Here is a 24,912-nt window from a genome sequence, read left to right on the forward strand (position 1 = left end):
AATAAAGCGGCCAGTGAGTGTATTTCTTGGTTTTAATATCTTATGTACGGTATTGCTAACACTTTTTTTCAGCAACATTTTGCAGAGAACACTGACATCAATCCCTGCACTTGTAGAATATTTCTATATGTTGCCCAACCTATCTATAGAAAAAGGCACCGTCCTCGAGTAGTATTGAGTTTTGACAACGATGGGGATTTCTGTATAGTAAACAGAATAAGATGATAAATGTGTGCTGTAACTTAAGGTGAGGAAAGCATCAAGTCCCAAGTCTCTACTCCAGCAATAGGAGGGAGGCCAGGCATGTGCCTCCTTAATCTATGCTCTTGGTTATAAATCTGCCTGAAGCCAGCTATGCCTGTTACAATCTGATTGTACAATCTCTGTACTTTGTTAGTTTCAGTAGGCTTTGTTGTTTAAGTAGGATTAGACTTTAAAAAAAATCAGGGCCTTTGCATTATTTAGCTGTTGGTTGATCTAAAGAAGATTACACAATCATAAAGTAATGTGTGTGGTCACCTTGAGTCATATACTGTAAATGTTTAATGCCAGTATTACAGTGTGGTCTTTCCTTTAATGTACACCGGGTTGTATTTTCAGGGGAATGTACTTGCGAGGACAGGTGGCATGGATGTATCATGGAAGACACTGGGTAAGGTCCAAATCTAGCCTCCATTTTTTTGCTATTGACTGTTCTGGTCATTAAATAATGACAGTGTGGGTGAGAAATATTGAGCCTTATGTCTGAAATACGCACTGATTATTACTCACAGCAACCATTCAGCTTCTCTGTGTCTTTGGCATAGTATAAAAATGAACAGGACAATCTGATGTTGCCTGGGGAAGTTCTTAGGTTTCTGTCTTGAGGATATTAAAGCTGAACCAAACTGAAGATGTTCTGTAGGTCCAGGCAATAAAGAGTCAGTGTAGAGCAGTCATCAAGCACTTAAAGCCTAACTTCGGGCATCAATAAAATAAATAGTAGATTCCCCTCCTCAGCTGGTGCAGAATATAATGCTCTTTTTACTAGGGGATGATCTAATACAGAGGAATACTTAGTCAGTGGCGGACCTAATAACCAAAGGGCCCTCGTGCAAGATTTTATCTTGGGCCCCCCTCTCGAGACAGGGGAAGGGGGGGCGCGGGAGCGGATCAGCGGTTGCAGTAGCGTGCTGGACTTACCTGAGACCCTGCAGAGCACACCATAGATCCTGCATAGCCCACCTGAGACCCTCTATGGTGGGCTTTGCAGGGTCCCAGGTGGGCTGGGCTGGTCTGGTCGTCGGGATCCCTTTCCCTGTACCTCCGCCCAACTCTTCTTACCTGCTGCTGCTGGGGCCTGGCCACCTCCACCCCCTCCCCTGTCACCTCTGCCATGCCGCCCTGGTACAGTTGATACCCATGTAAGAGGCCCCCCAGACCCCTCACATGGGTACTGGCCATACCCCCCTGATGGCGGTGTTGTATCAAAGGTTGTGACTACATTAGAATGTGTGACCAGTGACGTGGTCACACGTTTTAACGTAATCTCGCCCAGTTTTTCGGCGGTGGAATGTGTGACCGCCAATGGGTGAAGCATTCCAACTCTTTCCCAGCTGTTCCAGGGCAGATCGGCTTCGCAAATTGCATGTGCAGGAGAACCGATCAGCCCTGAAACAGCTGATCGGTCCTGAAATGTCACTTCTCTCCGACTGCGATCTCACATTTCACCGAACTCACAAAGTCGGATAAAAGTGACATTTCAGGACAAATCAGCTGTTTCAGGGCAGATCGGTTCTCCTGTACATGCAATTTGCGATGCCGATCTGCCCTGGAACAGCGGAGAAAGCTTTGGAATTCTTCATCTATTCCACCGCCGAAAAACTGGGCGAGATTACGTTAAAATGTGTGACCACGTCACTGGTCACACATTCTAACGTAGTCTCAAACTTTTATACAACAGAGGCCTGTCTGTAATCATTTAATCAGAGAAATAGATTATAATAGGAACAATTACAGTGCAATATTCCCCATTATAATCCACTTGTCTAATTACATGAAAAAGGAGTACACAACCCTTATGCCAGAGGATCGCAGCAGCCAAGGAGTTTCTAATCGGTGTGCACTGCAGGGGGTGGGGCTCGTGACACACACACGCCTCCTGTGACTCACCCCCCCTCCCGCCGCCTGTTACTATGGACAAGTTCCTGCTGTGTTGGCTGGTCCTTCAAAACTGCTCTTCTTGCCTGTCTTCAAATGGTCTTTTCGGCTCCCCTCTCGCCAGCAGGGTCTCCTTGTAAAATGCAGGACCAGCGTCCATGTTTTTATGCGTTGAGGAGGGTTATGTTAAGGCAGCCTATTCATATAATATATATTCATATAAAATAGGCTTTCAATGTGCTGAGAGCACATACAAAACACACCAGGGCAATTTTTAGCAATGCAGCATACCACAGCATATCACATATTGACATCTGTGCTATGTTACGCAGTGCCTTGCAGAGAACACAGATCTTTTCATCAGTCCCTGCCTTCCAGAGGAGCTCACATTCTGATGTCCGTACCATATTTATATGTGTATGTTTTGGGATTTTGATGTGAAATTGAAAGACTAAAGAACCAAAGAAAAAGCAAAAATTGAAATCCAAGCCTTAGTGCTGCCCAGCAACTACTAAGCCCCTACATCACTTCTGTATCTTGTTGTGACGTAGGGGCTGCTGAGAGGAACCACAGCACACAGCGAGGGACCAAGTATCCGACACACCCGAGAGTGTTGGATACTGCTAGATCTGCAAGAGAGTGAAGATTTAACACACCACTCAACAAAAGGTAAGTATTGATCTTCCTCTTTTGCAGGGTGCCTTTAGTTTGATTCTGGGAAGTTAGCACCAGGGTCTTGTTTGTCACTGGATTGATATCCTTGCTCTGCTACAGTACTGCTACATTTATCACCACACACTGGATTCAATTTATAACTATACTCAAGAGTAACAGCTACTTTGAAATACTAAATGATCTTCTAGTTTACTCTACACAGTCATTATACTCATAGTAATGATTATGAGGCTGCTCCGCACTGGAGTGCTCATTGATGAAATATTTGGAGAAGCTCTCTCTATCATGGCTGGGAATAGCAAGGATGTTCCATGCAGGAAAGCAATTTATCTTCATATCACAGGCGGAATTTTTACTTTATCAGCTAGCAAATGGTCTTGCAGTTTCTGATCATGACCTGAAGATGGTGATATGTTTAGTATAGCCAATCCTGTGCTGCTAACCTACACTGAGGTGCACAGCGGGTCACACGCTAAGCACTAGTGGGCTGCATGCACTATATAGCCAGACGTTTGTACACAACTGACTGTTACACGTACTATGTGGCCAAACTGGTTTCCAGTGAAGGGTACTTTTAATTCTTAAGCATATGAAGACATTTTAGATAACTGTGCACTTCAAAGCTTTTGGCAACAGTTTGGTGAAGGCCCTTTATAGTCCCACCATGACTGAGCACCCGTGCACAAAACCAGCTTCATAAAGACATTGTTTGATGAGCTTGGTGTGTTGGAACTCGAGTGGTCTGCACAGAGACAGAGCCCTAACCTTAACTCTACTGAACACATTTGGGATGAATTGGATGCCAGGTCTTCTCATCCAGCATCAGTAACCAACCTTACAAATGCTCTTTTGTTTGATGCACAAATATCTACAGACATACTACAAAATCTTGTGAAAAGCCTTCCCAGAAGAGTGGAGGTTGTTATATGGGGGCAACTCTTTATTAATGCCCATGGTTTTGGAATAGGATGTCCAACAAGCTCATATAGGTGTGATGGCCAGGTGTCCTCCAATGTTTGGGCATGAAATGTATCTCCTTACTGCTTTTTTGACTTAAAGGAGAACTATGAGGAGAGTGCTTTTCACTCACCTCATAGTTCTAGCCGACCTGTGACAATGAGACTGTCACAGGTCGGATTAGTAGATCGGGAGGTGAGCGAATGTAACGACCGCTTAGCTAGTATAGTGTTTCAGGATCTCAGCGGCGGAGTTAGGAAGATCTAACATAGGGTATGGGGTGGAATGGCAATTCAGTCTTGGACCTCTGGCGTCTCTCACAACTAACGGTGAGTTAGAGGTCCTCGCATCATAGGCCGTTCGTTAATGTAGCGTCACAGTAGTGGCTATTACGTCATAGACCACACTGTGAAGGAGGCATGAAATAATAAGTGGAGATGAACTGGTTATGTGGCGTTTAGAGTAATAGATAGTAAGGTAGTCCTTTATCAGTTCCTACAACCTCCCTAGTCCCAGGTACAAGCAAGGAGCGGAATGCACAGCGTTTGCCACCAAATCCCTTGATACAGTCTCTCCCGTATGGGGACACGTCACTAGAGGACTGCAGGGGTAACTGCAGAGTACTTGCGGTTTTGCCGGTATGGAGGCACTGGTGGGAATCCAATCTGTAGGCTGGCGTGGTGTGGAGCTGTCCTGGGGTAGACAGAGGTCCAGGCTGTAGGATGTTGTCCAGGTGTGAACAGGTGTCGAGGTGAGATGGTCTCCACAGGCAGGACGAGGTGTTGCCGTAGCATGGGGTCGGGGCGACTCCAGAGTGCAGGGTCAGGTACGGGGTTAGCAGGGCGTTCGATCCGCAATATTGGAACGCCCTACTAACCCGGCGGCTGAGTTTAAATAGCCATTGGGCGCGGGAAACCAAGGAGTGACGTCACGCCACTTCCGCGTTCCAGGGTGGAACGCTACGGCCGACGTCTCAGTGAGGGAGCGTGACTGCGGCGAGCCTCTTCCTGGTGCGTTCCACTGTGGAACGCACTCTCACCGGCCGCCGTCCCCGGAACTCCTTACAGCGAACACATACGGGCATTCGCTCACCTCTCGATCCTGTCACGGCTCTCTGCCGTGACAGGGGGAGGGGCTGGATTCCCCTCTCCCCGCTCCGATCTGCCAGCGCTGACTGGCGGAACGGACGGGGGAGGGGGCGGGTACAGCTGGCTCTGCCTCTAGATAGGCAGAGCCAGCTGTCACTCACGCAGCTGGGCGGATCCAGACATAATTGTCGGGATCCGCTTCAGCTGCGGCGTCTCAGTATACCGCGAGCTGTAGCTTGCGGTATATTGAGCCTAGGGTGACGGGAGGACGCTAGTTTGTGTCCTCCCGTTACCCTAAGAAGAACTATGGGGAAAAGCCTTAACACCATACTTCTCCTTTAACAACAAATATTTGAAAGCTAACCCTTTACATTTATATGTCTTAATGTTATGGTTAGCACTTTTATGATGCCAATATACTAGCTTTTTATTCTAGAGCATTTTTTTTTTAATGGTTGACTCGATTGTTCTTAGTCCTTAGCCTAGAGTCCGCCATCAATCCTTGATGTCTAATGGAGTGCTCCATTGCACATTACTTATCAAAGCAGCATTTTTTGCTTTTAGCATTATAACCTTCTATCTAAGAGCTGCCATCTATTGATCAAAATAATTCTGTAAACGAATGTTTGTTCAGCACTAAGATAGCAGACATAAATTGAACGAAATGATAAAAGACCTGAAGAAGAATAGCCTGATTGATCATCTGCTAATAAAGTGTTTAGCATACGAGGAACTATTAGTTTGTTGCCCTTTCCAATTGTTTTCTTTGTTCTTTAAACGTTGGTGGAACTTCATACCATTGCTGTAATTGTACAGTTTATTGCTACTCGCTAATTGTGTCTCCCTCTCTATTATAAACAAGTACCTGATTCAGGATTGCACATTGTTGGCAGTATAATTTGGGCTTTAATAGCATGTAGATGATGTTATTTAAATTTAATTTACTAGTACAGTTATTGAGAAGTGTGCGGCCTGGTTGAACAGTGAATAGGATCTTAAAGCTGAACTCAAGGCAGATACACAAAGCACAAAACAATTCAGTTATTTATTAAAGAAATTCAAAGTGTATGCAAAGCCTAAGTATTCAAAAGCGCTCCATAGCCTCACCGCTCCATTCTAACGTCTGCTGCAGCAGTCAGTCCATATTCTGGGTGCAGGCTGTAGTGCACTTCCAACTTATTCAGATAAATCTTCAAAAGATCACCCTCACAACCAGAATAAACGCAATCCAAAATGTATTGAAGTAATCCAAACAGGTTCCAAAAAGTAAATCCAAGAGAGCAATATATAGCATGTACATCACCATGAACATCTCCCTACCTCTCCAATGCCTCTCACACGTTTCTCCACCTAGGCTTAATCATAGAGCTTTTGTTCGCCATGGTCCCTGTGTGTGTTGTAAAGTAGTCACCGCTCCAAGCTCACTCCTGTGATGGACTACAGTCTCACATTTAGTTTACTCATTTGTATTGAGACTGTAGTCCATCACGGGAGTGAGCTTGGAGCAGTCACTTTACAACACACACAGGGACCATGGGGAACAAAAGTAGCCACCCTCCAGAAGGAAGGACAGTGTCAGCACAAATGCAGAGATGATTGTAGGATCTACAGGGAGAGACTCTAGAGAAGTCCTGGAGGCAAGAGTGGGAGGAGCTGATGAGGGAGCTAGAGAGTAGAATGTCTTGAGCGAAGCAGAGGGGCTGATTAGGGTCATACTTTGAGGCGAGGTTGGAAATATAGCTGGGGGCAGAGTTGTGGATTGCGCTGTAAGAGGTTGAGAAAAATCTTTCCAATAACTGATATAAGTATTCTCCACATAGAGAATAGTTGAAGAAAACATAGAAAACATAAACATTTCTCATAGATGTCCTTTAAACACCACCACCTTCTAATTATATGTTGTCCAGCCCCTTCATTCAGCAGTCCAAGACCAGATAGTTTAATGGCTTCTAGTGATGAGCCTGGACCCCGGTTTGCCAAAGCATGAATGGCATGGGGGTGTGGGGGGCGGGGGTTGGAGTAGCTTAGCTCCAGAAAGAGAAGGGCTTAATGTCCGTTTAGTCAGATGTCCTGTTTAGCTTGGGCCTCCATTCCAATGGCCTCCAGAGGGACATAGGAGTTATTTGTAGAATAACAGAGGTGCTTTGAGGCTGAACATCTGCAATATTGTTAGCTTAGGCAGTGTTTACAGGTCCACCCCAAAGAAGCACTACATGTAACTGTATAAAACTCCCAGCTGTTTGTTTACTTCTATGTTCCATTAAAAGTATTAAATCAAGAAACCTCAACAGGTCCCCCACTATCCCCCAGTAGAAATGAAGCCTCTCCAAGCCAATTTTAAATCATCACATCCTCCTCTTGAGTAAGGTAACAAACATTCCCTACCTGCACATCACAAGCTGTTTATCAATTAAAGGCCACCATCACTGAAACACGGGTTAAAGGGTCAGTCCACCTAAAAGTGAAAATAAAGATTCAAATTTAATTATAGGTAGACAGTGGTGGGCTAAGTCTTAAATGTCACGCATACTCTGCCAATAAAATCTCCCTTCCAAAATTCCCAAATTTTTCCCATCCATCTTGGAGTTTTGGATGTACCCCCCAAACTTTGCTTCTTCCAGCTCTTCCTGATACCTTATACATAATATAAAATAAATGAAATGTCCCACCGTAATGCTGGCCATACTGTACACTGTTAGAATTCTGTGAATCAGCAAAAGTTTTATTAGTGTGTGATCCTATCAGCTCAAGAAAAGCTAATTACTGAATTAAAGTGACACTAAACTCAGGAGTTAAATCTTAAAAATACATTGAAGTACCTTAACTGTTAATGGGACTTGAATGTATTTTTAGGATTTAACGCCTCAGTTTAGTGTCACTTTAAAGGAGAACTATGGGGTTAAGACTTTTCCCCATAGTTCTCCTTAGGGTAACGGGAGGACACAAACTAGCGTCCTCCCGTCACCCTAAGCTCAGTATACCGCGAGCTACAGCTCGCGGTATACTGAGCCGCCGCAGCTGAAGCGGATCCCGACAATTATGTTTGGATCCGCCCAGCTGCGTGAGTGACAGCTGGCTCTGCCTATCTAGAGGCAGAGCCAGCTGTACCCGCCCCTCCACTGTCCATTCCGCCAGTCAGCACTGGAGGATCGGAGCGGGGAGGGGGGAATCCAGCCACTCCCCTGTCACGGCAGAGAGCTGTGACAGGATCGAGAAGTGAGCTGAGCCGACCTGTGACAGTCTCATTGTCACAGGTCGGCTAGAACTATGAGGTGAGTGAAAATCACTCACCTCATAGTTCTCCTTTAAAGTCAAAAGGTTTTTAAGCTATTTCAAATGCTGATGAGATCACTTTAAACTGTTTTTTTATTTCTTTTAATAATTTGTAGGGACAGCAGACAGAGGGGTAACAATAGCCATAGCAGTATACGCAGCTGCTATGGGGCCTGGGGTAGGAGGAGGGACCCATTGGGGGGCTGATTAGGAAACCTAAACTAAAGTTTCCATTATAGAAGGGCTGAAGTCAGACATCAGGATCATCTAGTCACAGATCCCTGTGCAGTAAGAAGCATTTGCTTATCCATCTTAGCAGTGTAGATTTATTGCCCTCTGAATTTCTGCTAAAGACAGAAATGGCTCCTGTATGCCTAATGCAGTCACAAATCCCAGAGTTTCACCTCTGTTAAAACCTTATAGGAGGACTATGGTTCTACAAAAAAGTTTATTGAATCTAGAGTTTAAAGAGGTTTGTATTAAGGTTAAAGAGTAATTGTGAACAAAAGCATTAATGATTTTATCATAATATAAACTATCATTATGGTTTTTAGTGCTTTTATAAATGTTATCCCCATCCCTGGTATTGTACTGACCATGCTGACAGCTCTCCTGCTGCCTGTCCTTGATACATAAGTTGTCACAGCTGACACTGCCAGCCGCACAGAGAGAGTCAGCTGGAGGGGCAACGTTTATCTATGGGACCCCATCATTTGTAGTTACGCCCCTAAACACAGTAGTAATTTTGTTAACATATTAGATTGATAATGTAAAGATTCTTAATGAAGCAATTCATGTTCTACAATATGATCCTCCTCATGTATCACTTGTCCCTCCCTTTTAGATTGTAAGCTTTCACGGGCAGGGCCCTCCTTACCATCTTGTCTTGAATTGTATTGTGATTGTAATGTCTTCCTTATATTGTAAAGCGCTGCGCAAACTGTTGGCGCTGTATAAATCCTATATAATAATAATAATAATGATCCCTTTTCACAGATACTATCTTCCCAGCAAGTTTTCCAACTGTGACATTGATGAATACCACAAGTTTCTGAATAGCGGTGGAGGTGCCTGCTTGTTTAATAAGCCCTCAAAGGTAGGTACTCTCTCCCCCCCATTGATAGACCTGTCTGGCTCTAATACTGAGGCAACTGCAAATTGTATTTGATAATATTTTAATTTAAAAAGTTTTGGACTAAAAACATGTTTACTATTTATTTTTATATTCAGATATATATGAAATCCTATAAATGAACAAAGGTTCACATTAACAGATTGTTGATTAATAGGGAATTATTTTAAAAAAAATTAAATAGGGGTACAGCCTAATCTAACTAACAATTTGAAGGTGTCATCATCCCTCAGCAAATCTAATACTGAGGCCAAATGCAAATTGTTTTTGATAATATTTGAATATAAAAATTTTGGACTAGAAACATGTTTACTATTTTTATAATCCGATAAATATGAAATCCTATAATTATGTGCATTTGTCTTTACATGAGCAATACACAGGTTCTCATTTACAGTTTGTTGATTAAAAAGGAATTTTTTTTTTTTTTAAATAGGGGTACAGTCTAATCTAGGTGTCCTTATCCCTCAGCAAATATGCAAATCTAGTCACTTTGTAATGATGGACACCTTACAATGAGAATGACCGCATACTCTTGTTGTCATACTGTTAAAATGTTTTCATATTTTATTTTTGTAGAGATGGAAATGATATCACAGCAAATAAAATCATATAATACATTGCATATAACTCTCACAATTCCAACATGACTATAATCATAGGTGCACTATAATAAAACCCTTACAACACTGATTTGGAAATCAATATTCATACAACGCATGATGTCTGTCACCATTCATTAGCTTTTGTGCATTGACAGCAAGGTTTTTTTTCCTCCAGGTCCCAGATGTTGTTACATGTTTAAAGAAAGTGACCCATCAGAGTCATCAATCCCCTAAACCATCTGCATACAACGTTAATCTTAGTAATTTTGAAGAGCAATTGCCAATATCAGTATTTCTCCCATATCAAATAATTATAATACGTGAGCATATATCAATAGTAATGAGCAAATGTTTACATATTCAATATTGCTAGTAGTCCTGCATGTCTCATGTCCTGTCCCAGTGTACCTTCTGGAAGGTCTCTGCTACAGTAACCTAATAGAAGGGGAGATTGCATGGGAGAGGGGAGCCATGAAAATGACTCAACATGATTAGTTTCATGCATTTCACATGCACAAGTTCTCCTATAAAGCAATGGCCAATGTCAACCTGATCCCACGAGGGCCTAACCCAGCCCTCCCACCCAGCAGGCGAGCTGTGTGCTGTTATTTCAATGTTGATGACTAATGTTATGTTTCCAGTTAATTTATTAGGATTATGTTTTACTGATGCAGCTTTTGGATCCTCCTGAGTGTGGCAATGGCATTGTGGAAGCTGGCGAAGAATGTGACTGTGGGACCGTTGAGGTATATGAACCATCCCCAAGTGTTTTGTGTACTGGAATAGATTAATCCTGTCTGCCACTGTTTAATTTAGGATACTGATTATATTATTATGATCATTATTTAGCCTGACCCGTTTATTCTTCCATTTGGTAGGAATGTGCGAAAGAGGGAAACGAATGTTGCATGCAGTGTAAGTTAACAGAAGGCTCGGAGTGCAGTGATGGGATATGTTGTACCACATGCAAGGTAACACAAACCTTATTTAATATATAAAGCAAGTGAGGCAGGGTGGTATGAAGCTCCAATGAAAACCTATCATTAATGCAAAATTAAAGGATAAAAAAAGGAATTAAAGGAGCTCTAAAGTTCCAGCATACCCTATCCTGTTATAACACCGGCATTGTAATAGGAATACACACTATAGTTTTTGATATCAAAGCTTGATATGGTTATCAGGAGTGGGATAGAACTTAAAGAAATTCAATATAGAAATACATATGGTATTTATGTTTAGTTTTTGACCGTCAATACCATTTAAAAGCTCCTTTTATATACCTAGACAAGATTTGTAATTGTAATATTTTCTGTTTCTGTCATATGGATTTAGATAAAATGACCAAAAGCAAAGTTTTTAATTTATTCTTTAATATGTAATGTCTATACAGTATATGGTGGTCATTGACGGGCCCTCTGTGCCCGTTTCCTCAAACCCCTTTTTTCAGTCATGTCATAGTGGCAGCCTTCCTTTGTATTAGTGACAGTCACACTTTAAAGAGCCATGCTTTTCTTGTGCCTTTTTATCATGTAACCCAATTTTTCTTGAAGCTGAATCCTAAAGGAATGTTGTGCCGGGAAGCAGTGAATGACTGTGACATCCCAGAGATGTGTACAGGAAATTCCAGCCAGGTAATAAGAACTTTTTTGTTTTCTTTCAAAATAAATATGTTATGGCTTTTTTCCAGCATTCTTAGGCCACTAAATAATTGATCTTACTTTTAAAACCAGAATATAGATAAATACACTATATGACAAAGTGTTTGTGGCATCTGACCATCACAGCTACACTATATGAATAAAATTATGGGGACCCCCTCCAAATTATTCAGCCCAGGTATGTTGGTATTTCCATAAAAGGAGCTGTAAAAGCCAAGACCTCTTTTAATTTTGGATAGAGTCGGGAAGACACACTCACAAATCTTGTGAAAAACCTTTTCAAAATATTGGAAGCTAGGCGTTTTTAAACAAAGGGGGGGGGGGGGGGGCAACACCATATTAATAGCCATGGTTTTAGAATGGGATGCCCACCAAGCTCATATAGGTGTGATAGTCAGATGTCTACACACGTTTTGGCCATATAGTGTGTGTTGGCTCAGCCTTTCATTCTAAAAATGCCACATGCTTAGCCTCCCAATTGCTGAGTCCATTTTCCAAGGGATTCCCCTTTCGAGTTACACCTGAAGCCCTTAAGAAGGGGGTTTGTGTTTGCCCTTGAAACACATTGACAGTTTGATGCATTTATTGTTACCAATGAAAACTTCTTTGAACTCTCCTATATTTGGTGGCACCTCTGTTCTTTTTGGGCTCATGACTACACATTTATGGTGGAAGAACAGTCCATAGCAATGGCTTCCTTCTTATATTTCTAGATCAGATCTGAGAAAACAAATCTTATGGGCAATACAGTCTATTCTTCTTTATAGGATCTAGAAATGTACATCTATAGAGACTACTTTGTTCATACATGCCTGTTACACATTTCTTTCAGTGTCCTCCAAATATACATAAACTGGATGGGTATCCATGTGAAGAAAAGGAGGTAATATATACATAATTTAAAATAACTTTCTATTCAAATCAATTTACAACACAGCTATGTTATTAAATAAAGTTACTACTTCATCTTCTCCTTCTTTCTTCATCTCCCTTCTCCTACTTTCCTCTACCCTCCCCTCCCTTTCCCACTCTTTTGCCTTCTCTTCTTCCTTCTCTTATCCTCTCCCTTATCCTCTCCCTTTCCTTCTACAATCCCCCCTTCTTTATCTGCTCTCCCCCCTTCTACCCTCTTTGCTTTGTTCCCCTTCTCTTCCACCCTTCCTCTCTTCTTTTTTCTGCCCCCCTCCTTTCCCCCTCTTTCCCCTTCTTTTTACTCCTTCCTCTCGTCCTCCTTTTATCTGCCCCTGCCCTCCCTTTTCCACTTCTCCTCTATTCCCTTCCTTCTCTTCTGTTTCATTCTCTTATTCTCTCCCTTCTCTTCTCCACCCCCCCCCTCTCATTTTTTCTCTCCTCCCCCCTTCTTTTTCCACTCCCTTCCCCTTCTTTCCCTTTTTCCACCCCTACCCCCTTTTTTTGCCCTCCTTTGTACTCTCCTCCCACTTCCCCTTCCATCCGTTATTTCCCTCCTCTACACCTCTTTTCCTCTACCCTCCCTTACTTTCCCCTTTCTTCCCCTCCTCTTGCTTCATTTTCTTGCCATGCCTTTCCCCTTCCCTACTTTTTAATCTATCTTCCCTTTATCCTTTACTTTCTCTTACCATTCTGTCCATTTGCTTCCCTTTCTGTTTTAAATGTTTCCTTGTCCTTAACCCTTAACCTTACTCTCTACCCCCATCTCTTACCATTCTAGGGCCTTTGTTTTGTTGGGAGATGTAAAACTAGAGACAGACAGTGCAAGTATATCTGGGGTGACAGTAAGTATACAGAAGGTTATCAATTACTAGAGGGTTTTATCACTTGACTACATAACAGTACAATGAAATAAGGAGATATTCTACAGACAAATCTAATGCTTTGTGGATGGCTACCTTTGTTTTCATAGATATAATTTACATTTTCCGTATTCACACTGTTGTCCTTTGTATAAATGCCTGTAAACATAATGAGGGGAATTCATCATAGCAATTGACGCGTGTTTTTACAGTGATTCGCGGTAAAAAAAACGTGCGACAGACGCGCGTTTCCGAGGGCTACTTGGCTGTATCCCAATGGAAACGCGTGACAAAAATGCCCCAAAGAAGCTCCTGTACTTCTTTGGGCGTAGGGCGTTTTGTGACGCGTTCATACGGCCTGTAATATGTCCAGGTGTGAACCATACCCATAGGAAATAATGGAATGTCGGTGTTTGAGCGTTTTGCAGAGCGTTCAAACGCGCTACAAAACGCCCAGGTGTGAACCAGGCCTAAGAGACAGATTTGCACATAAGAAAATGGTCTAAGAGGCTAAAACTGTCGCAATTGCTTTGATAAATTCCCCCCAATGTGTAGTTTCCTTTTTAATATCAATTAATTTGTATTTTTTGCTTTATCTTTTTTGTATTAAATTGTACTTTGCTGCTGTTAAAAACATAACCAGAAAAAAGTTGCTTAAACAACCAATCAGAGTTTTAGTTCTGTTTTCCCAGTAGATGCAAGATGAATCCTGCTTTATTATCTTAGGCACTGACTCCATTTTTTTCGCATCAGTTTTTAAACCTGTCCACATAGTTGTTGCATAATCCATGTACCAGATATATCACTTTCCTGTATCCAGCAGCTGCTATCTGTTAGCAGCCACTTGTTTCTATCAAAACATACTTTGTCTTCCAGAAGTGGCAGCTGCAGACAGGTATTGCTATGAGAAGCTGAACATCGAAGGCACTGAAAAAGGCAATTGTGGGAAGACTAAAGACACCTACATACAGTGCAGCAAACAGTAAGAGGCATTTCCTGTGACTTTGCTCTGTTTTACTGAAGCCATTAATACGGTGTAGCAGTGTGTTATACTGAAAAGTTAACTTTAATTGCAATTCCGGCCATGATTTTTGCTTAGTGATATGTACCATGTCCATGTTCGAACCTCCATCAGGTTTTTCCTGCTCTGTCTCATTGACATTTCAGAAAGTGAGAGGAAACCTGCTGGAGAAGCGTGCACAGCTAGCAATAAAACTTTTTCAAAAGTAATTAACAAAAGTTTGTTTGGTCTATTATATTTTTTTTTGTACCACTGAATTAAAGAGCTGGGGATGGGGGTTATCTTTGCCCCCTGTCAGGATTTTATTGCTCTTTATCCCCACTGAAGAGATTCATCCTCTTTGTGCTGGTGACCATTGTCGCAAAGGCATAAAGTGGTAAAAATGCTAAATTTTACAGTTGTTACAAGAACAGGAGGTAAGAAAATCTTCCAATGCGGACACCCGTTCCTGTAACAAATGACTAAGAGGGCAATTGCTCTCATTTTATAGAGGTTTCCTCTCACTTACTTTTCTGTTTCCAGGACAGACAGTGAAATAAAATCTCCCCGAAGGGACATCACCTGCAAAAGATAAACTGACAGGGCTTGTAATCACCTCTACTCTATACAATGATTTAAAAAAAAGTGTTGACTATACGTTCACTTCAAGCATTTTAAAGGTGCCCATACACTGCTCGATTCTCGTACGAGAATCGGGCGAAATCCCGCAGCAGTGTGAGCTAAGACGTGCGACCGTTTCTACTGTACGGTCGCACGTCTTTTGTCGAGCCAACATGTTCGAAAACCCGCCGAGAATCGCACACTGCCCGTTCTGCATTGCCGTCATCGGAAGCCCGCCCCTCAACGGGGGGGCTTTCGATGATCGCAAGTACGATCTGCCCGTCCAAGGTGGCCAGATCGTACGGGCTTTCAAGAAGCATACGACCATCGCAAGACAAAAGTCTTGCGATGGTCGTAAGGTGTATGGGCACCTTAACACTTCTACAGTGTGGTAACTGAATCACTGTGACAAATGCTGACATGAAGGAAGTTTAAACACTGTTGCTGTTAGTTTATTACACAAACCCTACAAATCAAGCAGGCTACTCTCATCTTCTCTTTGTATTTCATCACTACACCCATAAAGGCAGCTTGGAAATTTTGACTGGTGACTGGTGCATCCAATCAATTTTGATTATGTAAAGTGTCTGTTTTTGAACTTTGTGAAAGATTAGGGATTGTATAATCTTCTTCATTATAGTGGATGGGTTTGTAATAAAGAGGTTATCCTAATCTGCCTTTACAGGGATGTCCTTTGTGGTTATCTGTTATGTACCGACACTTCGAGTGTGCCTAGGCTGGGTGACCTGGAATCGATTACATCAGCCTCTCTCTTACATCAAGGCAAACTTTTAAACTGCAGGTAAATGGCTGTTATATTTTGGTGCCACCCCTCACTCCTTACTGAGGCAATTGCCCACAGATGTCTCTGATAAAATATGACACCCTATAGGAGACATGGCAAGGCAGAGGAACAAAGTGTAAGTGCAAATGTAAAAGTGTTAAATGAAAATAGGGGTAAAGGAGGCCGCATGTCTGTCATGAAAATTAATCTATTGCGATGTATACCATGACATCTATACAAAACCACATGATGGTCTTTATCTGGAACCATCGCTTCCTAGGGTTGCTCAGCAGACCATGTTTTAAAATCAAAAGCATGGTGGCTTGGGGGTCACAAACCAGATTGAATTCTGTTGGGCAGCACATATTGCCCCTATAGCCGCCTTAGACGCTTCTTTGGATACACCCCTCTAGGTGTTCTTGGAAATACTCAATGCGCACCTGATATCCCTGTCTGCTATTCTTTGGCACCCTGACAAACTGCGGCCTACTTACCTCAGCCCACACCTACTTTATACACTGAAGATCTGGGACTCTTACTACCCTCATGGGCAATCCCATGTTCCCCCCCTAGCCCTAGATAATGCTGCTGCCTTTGCTTGGTGGCCTGCAGACGAATATGTTAAAGTTTCTCACTTTCTAAGCGGCTTCAGGGTGTTGGTGCTTGCCCTGTCTTCCTAATCCCCTCCCCGCTCCCCTACTCTTCTCACCCCTTGGCCCCTTGGCCAATTTAAGGCGATTTTGGCTCACTAATGGGTTACTCATTGGCTTTGTGTGCCTGTCTTACAACTTTACAGGTCCCGGCACATTAGTGTTAATCTTCATGATGGAAACTGTGCTTTGATTTTATGCCACATTTGTCCTCCTTCTTAATGTTGCGTGCCTAACTCTACATGTGAATGTATTCTGTTCTGTATTGTACTTCCTTGGAAACGTATAAAATATTGAAATGCAAAATAGTGATAAAGGGATACATCTTTAAAGCTGAATGCCAGGCAAACAGCTAAATACTCAGTTAAAATATATAGGTGTCACCTGTCTTACCTGCCAACATATAGTGTATGTCATTTTAATCAGCCAGTGTTGAGATCCTGCCGGAAGGATAGTCAGCTCTCTGACCTCTTGTGCGATAAGCAGCAGTGTTTGGTCATGGACCCACCCCTTGTCTGCTTATTGAACAATCACGAAGGGTAACTAGAGCTGCAAATACCTCACCGAATAGCTGTAAGTGTATCCCAGCTGGATCTTACACTACGCTGAGGACTCTCTCACTGCCTACATGTGACGGCTCTGGCACAAGATCGACCAATTGCCAGGCGCCTGTTTTGTCACTTGGGTGTAAGGGGGAATGATTCACATGCGTCCCATACCCAGAAGTAACAGAAATTCATCACTCTAAGGGGAATAACGGATTGATAGGGGTGCAAAATGAAGATGTGCATATGCAGGAGAGGAAGCAGATCTTAGGGTGAACTTTTCCAGAAATTATGGGTTACTCATTTTGGGGTCATTTCTGTAAGCAGTATGGGTTATTTCAGTTGTGTTTATTATTTTAGCTACTGATAATGTTTTCATTGACATGCAAAATACCAATAATACAATAATGCATGGAGTAAAATCATCTGGTCTTTATGTTGAAACCTTGAGGGAATTGAAAAACATCACTTTCAATCACAGTTGTCCTTTTTGGGACCACCATTCACAGCCCAATATTGGCACGTGATTTTATGATTTAAAGCCTACAGGGAAGCAGACACTTTTCTCACTGAGGGCAAAGTAACAGACTCTCTCAATTACACATCCTTTCCCTCCCCATTGACACATAACTTCAATGTGCTGCCCCACTGCTTTGTTCACCTCCTGGAGCCCCCTGATGTAGCTGGTACTTCTTGCCTGGCTGTAGTGCAGCCAGTCACCAGGCCTGAACCCTGTTACGTGGAATTAGGACAAGTCATTAATTCTATGGAAGTTCTGATAATGACCGACACAGAGCTTACACGAGGGTTGGACTCAGAGTTCCTGCAGGCAAACCAGGTGGTGGCCGTGGGGGTGGCAGGGATTGCAAAGAAAGTTATTAGTGGGTGGGGTAGCAAAAGAACCTGTCTATGTTCTATAACTGGGTGAATTGGTGGGTTTGCTTAAGAGAGCCTTAACATAATGAAAAACAGATCAGTAATAAAAGCCATTTACTAATTTTGATTTTTTTTTTTGTTTGTTTGTGCCTTACCTTTTTAGTGGTGGCTATGTGAAACTGGATGAGGAAAATGATCTGGGATATGTGGAAGATGGCACTCCATGTGGAGAGGGAATGATGTGCCTGGATCACAGATGTCTTCCTATTGATCCCTTCAATTTCAGCTCATGCATGGGCAGCACAAACAAAATTTGCTCTGGAAATGGGGTAGGTAGAGCTCATGTCTCATGACACATAGGTCACACCCACAGTAAAAATGCACATAGGTGTCTTTGGTAAAACCCTGAGCAGTTGAACAGCTTTCTGAGTGACAGACACCTTCCACCACAGATTGCACAAACAGTAAATTCATCATCCATAAGGGTTGCCCTACAAAGCCCAAGCCTTTAACCCCTTCATGACTGAGCTAGTTTTTAGTTTCTGTTCCTAAATGACTGACACACTTTTTAAATTTTAGGTCCCGCCAGCTACCTCTGAATTGCTAGGCCGGTCCCTGCAGCCTCTTCTCCCTTGGACTCCGGTGGCCTAAGGACCGCTGATGTCATCATGTCTTATGCAGGTCCATTAACCTGCATTTAAGAAAAAGTGAAAATCCACGCTATGGAAACGCAATATTAATAATATTAGCTCCTGTGCTTTACAGGGGAAAATAGAAAAATAAAGTGTACTGCGCTACCACTATCTAAAACTTATACAAATAAATAATCCCCAACTGGTTCACCATTGTACTTCATTCACGTTGGGACATTTATATTTTGGAGGACGCTTAAAGGGAACTGTATATGACACTTGGAGGATTGTTATGAGCACTTTATAACGATTTGCATTGTGGGCATTTTATTATTAATTGTATATTGCATGTGATTGGCAAAAAATTGATGCATTGGGGATTATTTATTTGTATATGTTTTAGACAGTGGTAGCGCATTGTACTTTATTTTCTCATTAACCTGCATTAGACTTGAGGACGCCAAGGAATATTCCACAGCTGGAGCGGAATGTGGAAAAGGGTGAGTGCTGACCACTGCGCCAGCCCCCTACTGCACATGCAGAAGATCCCAGAATGCAAAGAAAAAAGCCTCCTGGGATGTGTGATGTGATCCCAGGAGGCTGCAGATATGTGGACCAAGGGCTATGTCATCATTGCCTAGGCAAGGAAGGAGGAAGTGGGAGCAGAGAAAAAGGTTCTTGCTCTCCCCCTCTAAAAAATTGACACGTGATTTATTTATGGGTGCAGGGAATGTTAGAAGGAGGGTAAGGAGCATTTATGGGTGAAGGTCTGTTTAACTTGGAGCTAACACTAACCTTAAGGCTAGGTTCACACCTGCTCGTCCTGAGGTCGCGCTATCCTGTGCTAGTGCACACAGCGGTTGCAGCGCGCCCCCTTTGATTTCAATGGGGTGACATCTGCGTGGCAATCTCTAAAAAAAAGGTACAAGTACCTTTTTTTTTCCGACAAGCAGCTTTTTTAGCAGCGATTGTGTTCACCTGCACGGGCGGAATCACGGTGGGCAACCGCGCGATCCGCCTGGCGCGACTGCGGTCCCACAGCGCTATTGCCTGCGGTGGGCGACTCCGTGGTTTTGTGCACAATTACCGTGCGGTCAGGAGTCGCCCAGGTGTGAACCTAGCCTAAACGTGTAGTAGTAGTAAGTCACATTCAGCTAGACTTGTTTTGTAATGTTAGCTACGTTTTCCACTCCCCATTGAAATTTGCACAATTAACACACCTGACTTACACTTAAGAATATGTAAAGATGTCCATGCCCGGAGTTCCACTTTAACCATTTAACACTATTCATCGTGGCCTGGAGGAGTGTGCTGCATCTGCTTACTAACACAATTGATATTGTAAACACTTGTGTTGTCATTTGCAGATCTGTAGCAACGAAGTGAAGTGTATCTGTGACAAGTACTATATGGGGGAAGACTGCAGCGCGTTTTTTCCATATAAAAGCACATCCAAGCCAGACGTAATTCATGATGGTCAGTATGCTCATTCTAAGTCCCTACTGCCTGGGACATTTCTGTGTCCTGGTGTCGGAGGTTTAAACTTGCACTCAGTTATTTTTGCATTACTTTTTTCATTATATTGTTTTGCTTTTTTTTTTTGTAATTGTCACTTTTTTATTTTGTTCATAAATAAAGATTTTACTAAGAAAAAGTATCACATTAAAACATTGTTGCTTTTATTTTTTTGGGGTCTAATTTGTAACGTTAGATTCATGTAAGATTCATGCTTAGCAAAGTGTATCTATAGCCAAACATTTAAAGGGTTATTCACAAAGCTAGCTGAAGGATCAGCCGTAGCTCCAGGTGATCCTTCGGCTAGCTTCGGCCTGCCAGAGCCCTTCGATTCAGCAGAACCAAAGGGCTGCTGTATGGGCTATTCACTATAGCCCGTACAGCTCCCGTAGCTGGGGCGAACGGCCGGCCGAAATCCTCGCAACTGACAGCTGGGCGGAGCCAGCTGTGATCCCACGGCCGGCTCCACCCAGTTGTTATTCATTGGCTGGGACCTGCTAGAAGACTCTAGCACGTCCCGGCCAATAGAAAACAGTGGGGCGGAGCTATCTGTCACTGCTAACTCTGCCCAATTGTTTCTTTTTTTCGATTTTTTTTTTCTTTTTTCAATATTCTTTCTTTTTTATCTTTTTAAAAAATCTTTATTTATTGTTTACTACTCATCATTTATTGACATTTGTAAAAAAAAAAATAGTTTTCCTACTTTTTTTCAATATTTTTGTATTCTGCTCTGTACCGCGGAGGTACCGAGCAGAACAGCCGAGCTGAATGCCGCTCGGCGGCATTCGGCTATTCACTCACTGCCGCTCGGCCCCTATGAGAATAGGCCGAATGGCAGCGAGTAGCCTACCGGAGTTTTGGCCCAGATGTTGAATCGGCTTAGTCGAACTCCTTCTTCACTTCGGCTCAGTCGAACATGCTGAGTATGTTCGGCTGAACCGACACCAGTCGAAGCAAGCCGATGTATGGCTGAAATCAGCTGTACAAGCCTGAAGTAAATAGACGAACAGCGTTCGGCTCACTTCACTTAGGTGGGTTGTTCACTCGGCTGCCTTTGGCAGCTTTGTGAATAACCCTCTTAAATTTACATTTAGATAGAGTGGGGGAGGATTAGAACTCCTGTTGGGTTTTACTGCACTTGGAGGCTTCAACGGAGAGATTCCTTTACTTCTACTCCATTGCATTATAAACTAACCCTGTATGAGTGTAAGATTTCTGATAATGACTAACTGACTTGTATGTTTCTTTCAGGCATGGTTAGCACAAACATAATCATAGGAGCAATTACTGGTACCATGCTAGTGTTGGTGTTGGTATTAGGAATTACAGTTTGGGGTTACAAGTAAGTGACAACACAACATGTATTCTGATTTAAACTCTTTCATTAGATCGATGTAGTTAGTAGAGTTCATGTAAACGACTCAGGAATAAACCATTGGAGACAAACAGCTTCATGGGATTGTAGAGTGGGAAGAGGACAGCTTTACTAAACAGATATGTAAAGTGCAGTAAACAACTGTAACCAATCAGATTAACGACTTTTTTTGTAGTGCTGACATGTTTTCCACATTGTGCATTACAGAACTCCTTGAATTATTCCCACCAGTCCATTACCCAAGGTTCCCCTAATTACCTTTAATAGCTCTTTTCTTTTCTTCATGTAATCCTGATTTTAGTTTTTTACTATGGCCTCAAATTCAAAATAACTCATCCTCAGACGCTGATGGGTTACACCAACATTTTAGGGGGGGTTCACAAATGGTGGCAATTTTTCTTTTGCTTAAAGTAGAAGTCAAGACAACATTTCCTTCATCTATCGAAATCTTTACACCCAATCATTGTACCTATGCTTTTACTTTATTGTTCTTCATCCTGATTCGCAATACATCAGGTTCTAAACTAGAGCCTCAGTCCAGGTAATCAGTTCCTATGAGCTGTAGTGGTGACACCACAATCAAATTTTTTTTGAGGTGCTATTGTGCCCCAGTGATATCAGTACCTCTCCATCTACCCACAGAGGATAATTATATTGCAGAGTACCTCCCTATGTCCTGTCCACTGACAGTTTTACAGAGCAAATTTGCTCTTAGTGTGCGGTTAACATTTTATGTTCGTAGCTTAAACCTCTGCAGTGATCCCTTCTCCTGCATCTTTTGAAAATGGGACAACAGGACAGTCAGATCACATGACCTGGTCTTACAAGGTCATTTTTTTGGTACTATAAAGATATAATTATACAAATGAACCATGTCCTTATTCTGGTGCCTTGATTTCCACATTTATACCCAAAGAGACACATTTCCATCCCCCAAGCAGTCTCTTCAAGTAAAATTTTCAGTGATCCTAAGATCCTACATTAACATCTGGCCCCTTACACATTTCGGTTCTAAACTGAAAATGAATGCCAAGTTAATTGCAATGAGATCAACTCCAATATTACCTGAACTAATGTATTCTGTATTGGCTTAAAAGAAGTCAATACAATTAATGGGAAGATAATACATTTAGCCCATCATTTCTTTCAGAAGACACGAGAATTTTTTTCCCCACCAATTTATCCTAAAATGTATTATTGTTAATTGAACTGTTTTGATCTAATAAAAATGTTGCAAAGTGAATAAGGAGAGGCTTACCCTGAAATTTTGAGTATTTACTTCCGTGTACCAACCTTAGATATATGTAAAAATGCAGAAATCTACCCTTCCTTCGGAAAGATTTGATTCCACGTTCAGTCCTTCATCGCGATATAACTTAAAACTTTAATGCAATATCTTCATATAAATCTTTAAAGGGTTTGTTTTTACACTTTACAGTTTTTACCCTTTACAGTGCAACATAAAATTCTGATTGAATCCCAGTAGTCTAAAATTTGATTCTCTGATAGAAATTTTCCCTATTATGTTTTTTTAAAAATTGCTTTAGGTTCCCCTTACACAGGCATTAAGATCTAAGTTTGTTATGTCTATTTTCCTGCTCTGATTTTGAGGGTCATCAGTGGCTGTTTGTGGTCCTACCTTCATCACAGCGATAAACATAGGTTGCCAGAGGTGATACGGCATCCCAGTCCAGGACCACTGACAAGCGGACCAAAATTATCATGTTGTAATTGAACTATATCAATTTACACTACATGGCTAGACGTTTTTGGACACCGAACCATCTCACCTACACTATATGGCCAAATGTGTGTGGACACCCCTCCAAATTATTAAGCTCAGGTGTTTCCAGTGAAGAGTTCTGTTACTACAACAACATCCAAAGACATTTTAGACAATTGCCATGACAATTGCCATGACTGTGCCCCTGTGTACAATGCCAGTTCAACAAAGTTTGATGAGTTTGGTGAGAGGGAACTCGAGTGGTCTTCACAGAGCCCAGACCTCATCACTATTGAACACCTTTGGAATGTATTTGAGCTAGGTTTTTTCATCCAACTAAAATACCTGACTTCACAAATGCTCTTTTGGCTAATTGGCAAAAATTCTCATAGACACACTCCAAAACCTTGTGGAAAGTTGGAAAATGAAGAAATGAAGACCGATTGGTTAGCGCACTCCTAGGGGGGGGGGGGGGTGTCTTGGCCATTGTGCAGCTTCTTGTGTTATTAGACCGGGTTGTCTAACTGTGTAATACTGAACGGAAAGAAAGGAAGGGAAGGAGCGCAACTAACTTGGGCAGACATTGTGGAGGTGGAATAACAGTGAATCGAGGTAAAAGTGGGTGGGAATGTAAAATGGGCACTCACGTATGATGAGATGGATGGGCACACAGGTGATGATCTCCTGGTGATGTCGTGAAGTCTGGTTGGGGTGACAGGTGGGTGTTCAGTGGGTAGAAGTGGATCCTTGCAAAGGGGGGGTTTATGATGAGGCGTCAAAAGCGGCGTGGAGGAAATAAAAAATGTACAAGGTGGTCAGAATCCATGCAAATATATGAAAGAGAAGTACATTCTTAACTCACCAGTGGGTTTGGTGTGTGGCGATATCAACGACGAAGAACAGGTGGCGAATGAAAGACGTGTTCCTCGGGTGGTTTTGATCTTGATTGTGGTTGGCGGTCTTTTGATCCTGGTGGATTTAGGACAGGTACTCGTGTGGAAACCTTGTGGAAAGCCTTAACAGTACCATATAAATGGCCACCATGGTTTTGGCATGGGATGTCAAACAAGTTCACAGAGGTGTGATGATCGGGTGTCCACAGATATTTTGCTGTATAGTTTACATTTTTGCTCTCCTGCTTTACAATCCTTGTACAACTACTAATATGCAATATAAATAAAATAAAACCCATGAAGTTATATTTGAGTAATTCTTTGTTCTCTTCTTTAACATGAAAAGAAACTATCGGAGAGAAAGGTAAGTAGGCTACCGTTTCATTTAGCTGCATTCCATCACTTTCATGTGTAGTTGCCTGTTTTTCACAGTTTACATTTGTATGTTCCATGCTGTTTTCACTGCTGGATAGTCCTGATGTTTGATCTGCTTTAGAGGAAATAGAGACTTCATGAAAATCTGTTTGCCATTTAAAAATAGTTACTTGATATTTGAAGTGCAATATAGATCATGTTATGCTGCACAGAATAAGAAAAACGTATTAGTACAAATAGCAAATTGCAGTAAATTTGTAGTAAATGTATGTTTTACAATATCTATTTGGGCTTTAAGCCACCCAAACAGCATCCATCCTCACACCTATATTCTTGTCAGATAACCGCACAAGGCCGCATGTCATCATGTTCAAGTTCATCTTTGGTGGTTTGCAATCACAATAACAACTGAGCAGAATTAATACGCAGTCTGATTTTATTTGTTTCAATGTCTGTCTGCAAGATTTAGAATATATTGTCATAAAAATTGTTAGAAGTTGTCCCTGTGCTTTGTGTCCTAACATTGGTGAGAAACAAGAGATAAACTAAATGATCACTTTACTTTGGTCTAACTGAAGGAAATTGTCAACAAGGTACAATTGTAACATTGTTATCATTGTTATT

At 42.1% G+C, this 24,912-nt stretch overlaps 1 protein-coding gene across 1 annotated transcript in view; it reads left to right on the top strand.

The window, feature by feature from the left end:
• The window catches only part of ADAM22 (ADAM metallopeptidase domain 22), a 190,433-nt gene that overhangs the window by 144,112 nt on the left and 21,409 nt on the right, over nucleotides 1-24,912 (top strand). Inside the window, exons 14-26 of the mRNA XM_018566867.1 lie at nucleotides 601-652; nucleotides 9,129-9,228; nucleotides 10,544-10,616; nucleotides 10,749-10,840; nucleotides 11,420-11,500; nucleotides 12,360-12,410; nucleotides 13,218-13,281; nucleotides 14,176-14,281; nucleotides 15,606-15,722; nucleotides 17,939-18,104; nucleotides 19,775-19,883; nucleotides 21,174-21,264; nucleotides 24,260-24,277. Coding sequence (XP_018422369.1) covers nucleotides 601-652; nucleotides 9,129-9,228; nucleotides 10,544-10,616; nucleotides 10,749-10,840; nucleotides 11,420-11,500; nucleotides 12,360-12,410; nucleotides 13,218-13,281; nucleotides 14,176-14,281; nucleotides 15,606-15,722; nucleotides 17,939-18,104; nucleotides 19,775-19,883; nucleotides 21,174-21,264; nucleotides 24,260-24,277 — 1,120 coding nt within the window. The remainder of the gene's footprint in view (nucleotides 1-600; nucleotides 653-9,128; nucleotides 9,229-10,543; nucleotides 10,617-10,748; nucleotides 10,841-11,419; nucleotides 11,501-12,359; nucleotides 12,411-13,217; nucleotides 13,282-14,175; nucleotides 14,282-15,605; nucleotides 15,723-17,938; nucleotides 18,105-19,774; nucleotides 19,884-21,173; nucleotides 21,265-24,259; nucleotides 24,278-24,912) is intronic.

This window comes from Nanorana parkeri, unplaced genomic scaffold (genome assembly GCF_000935625.1).
Source record: "Nanorana parkeri isolate BGI_ZX_2015 unplaced genomic scaffold, ASM93562v1 scaffold984, whole genome shotgun sequence".
Taxonomy (NCBI): domain Eukaryota; kingdom Metazoa; phylum Chordata; class Amphibia; order Anura; family Dicroglossidae; genus Nanorana; species Nanorana parkeri.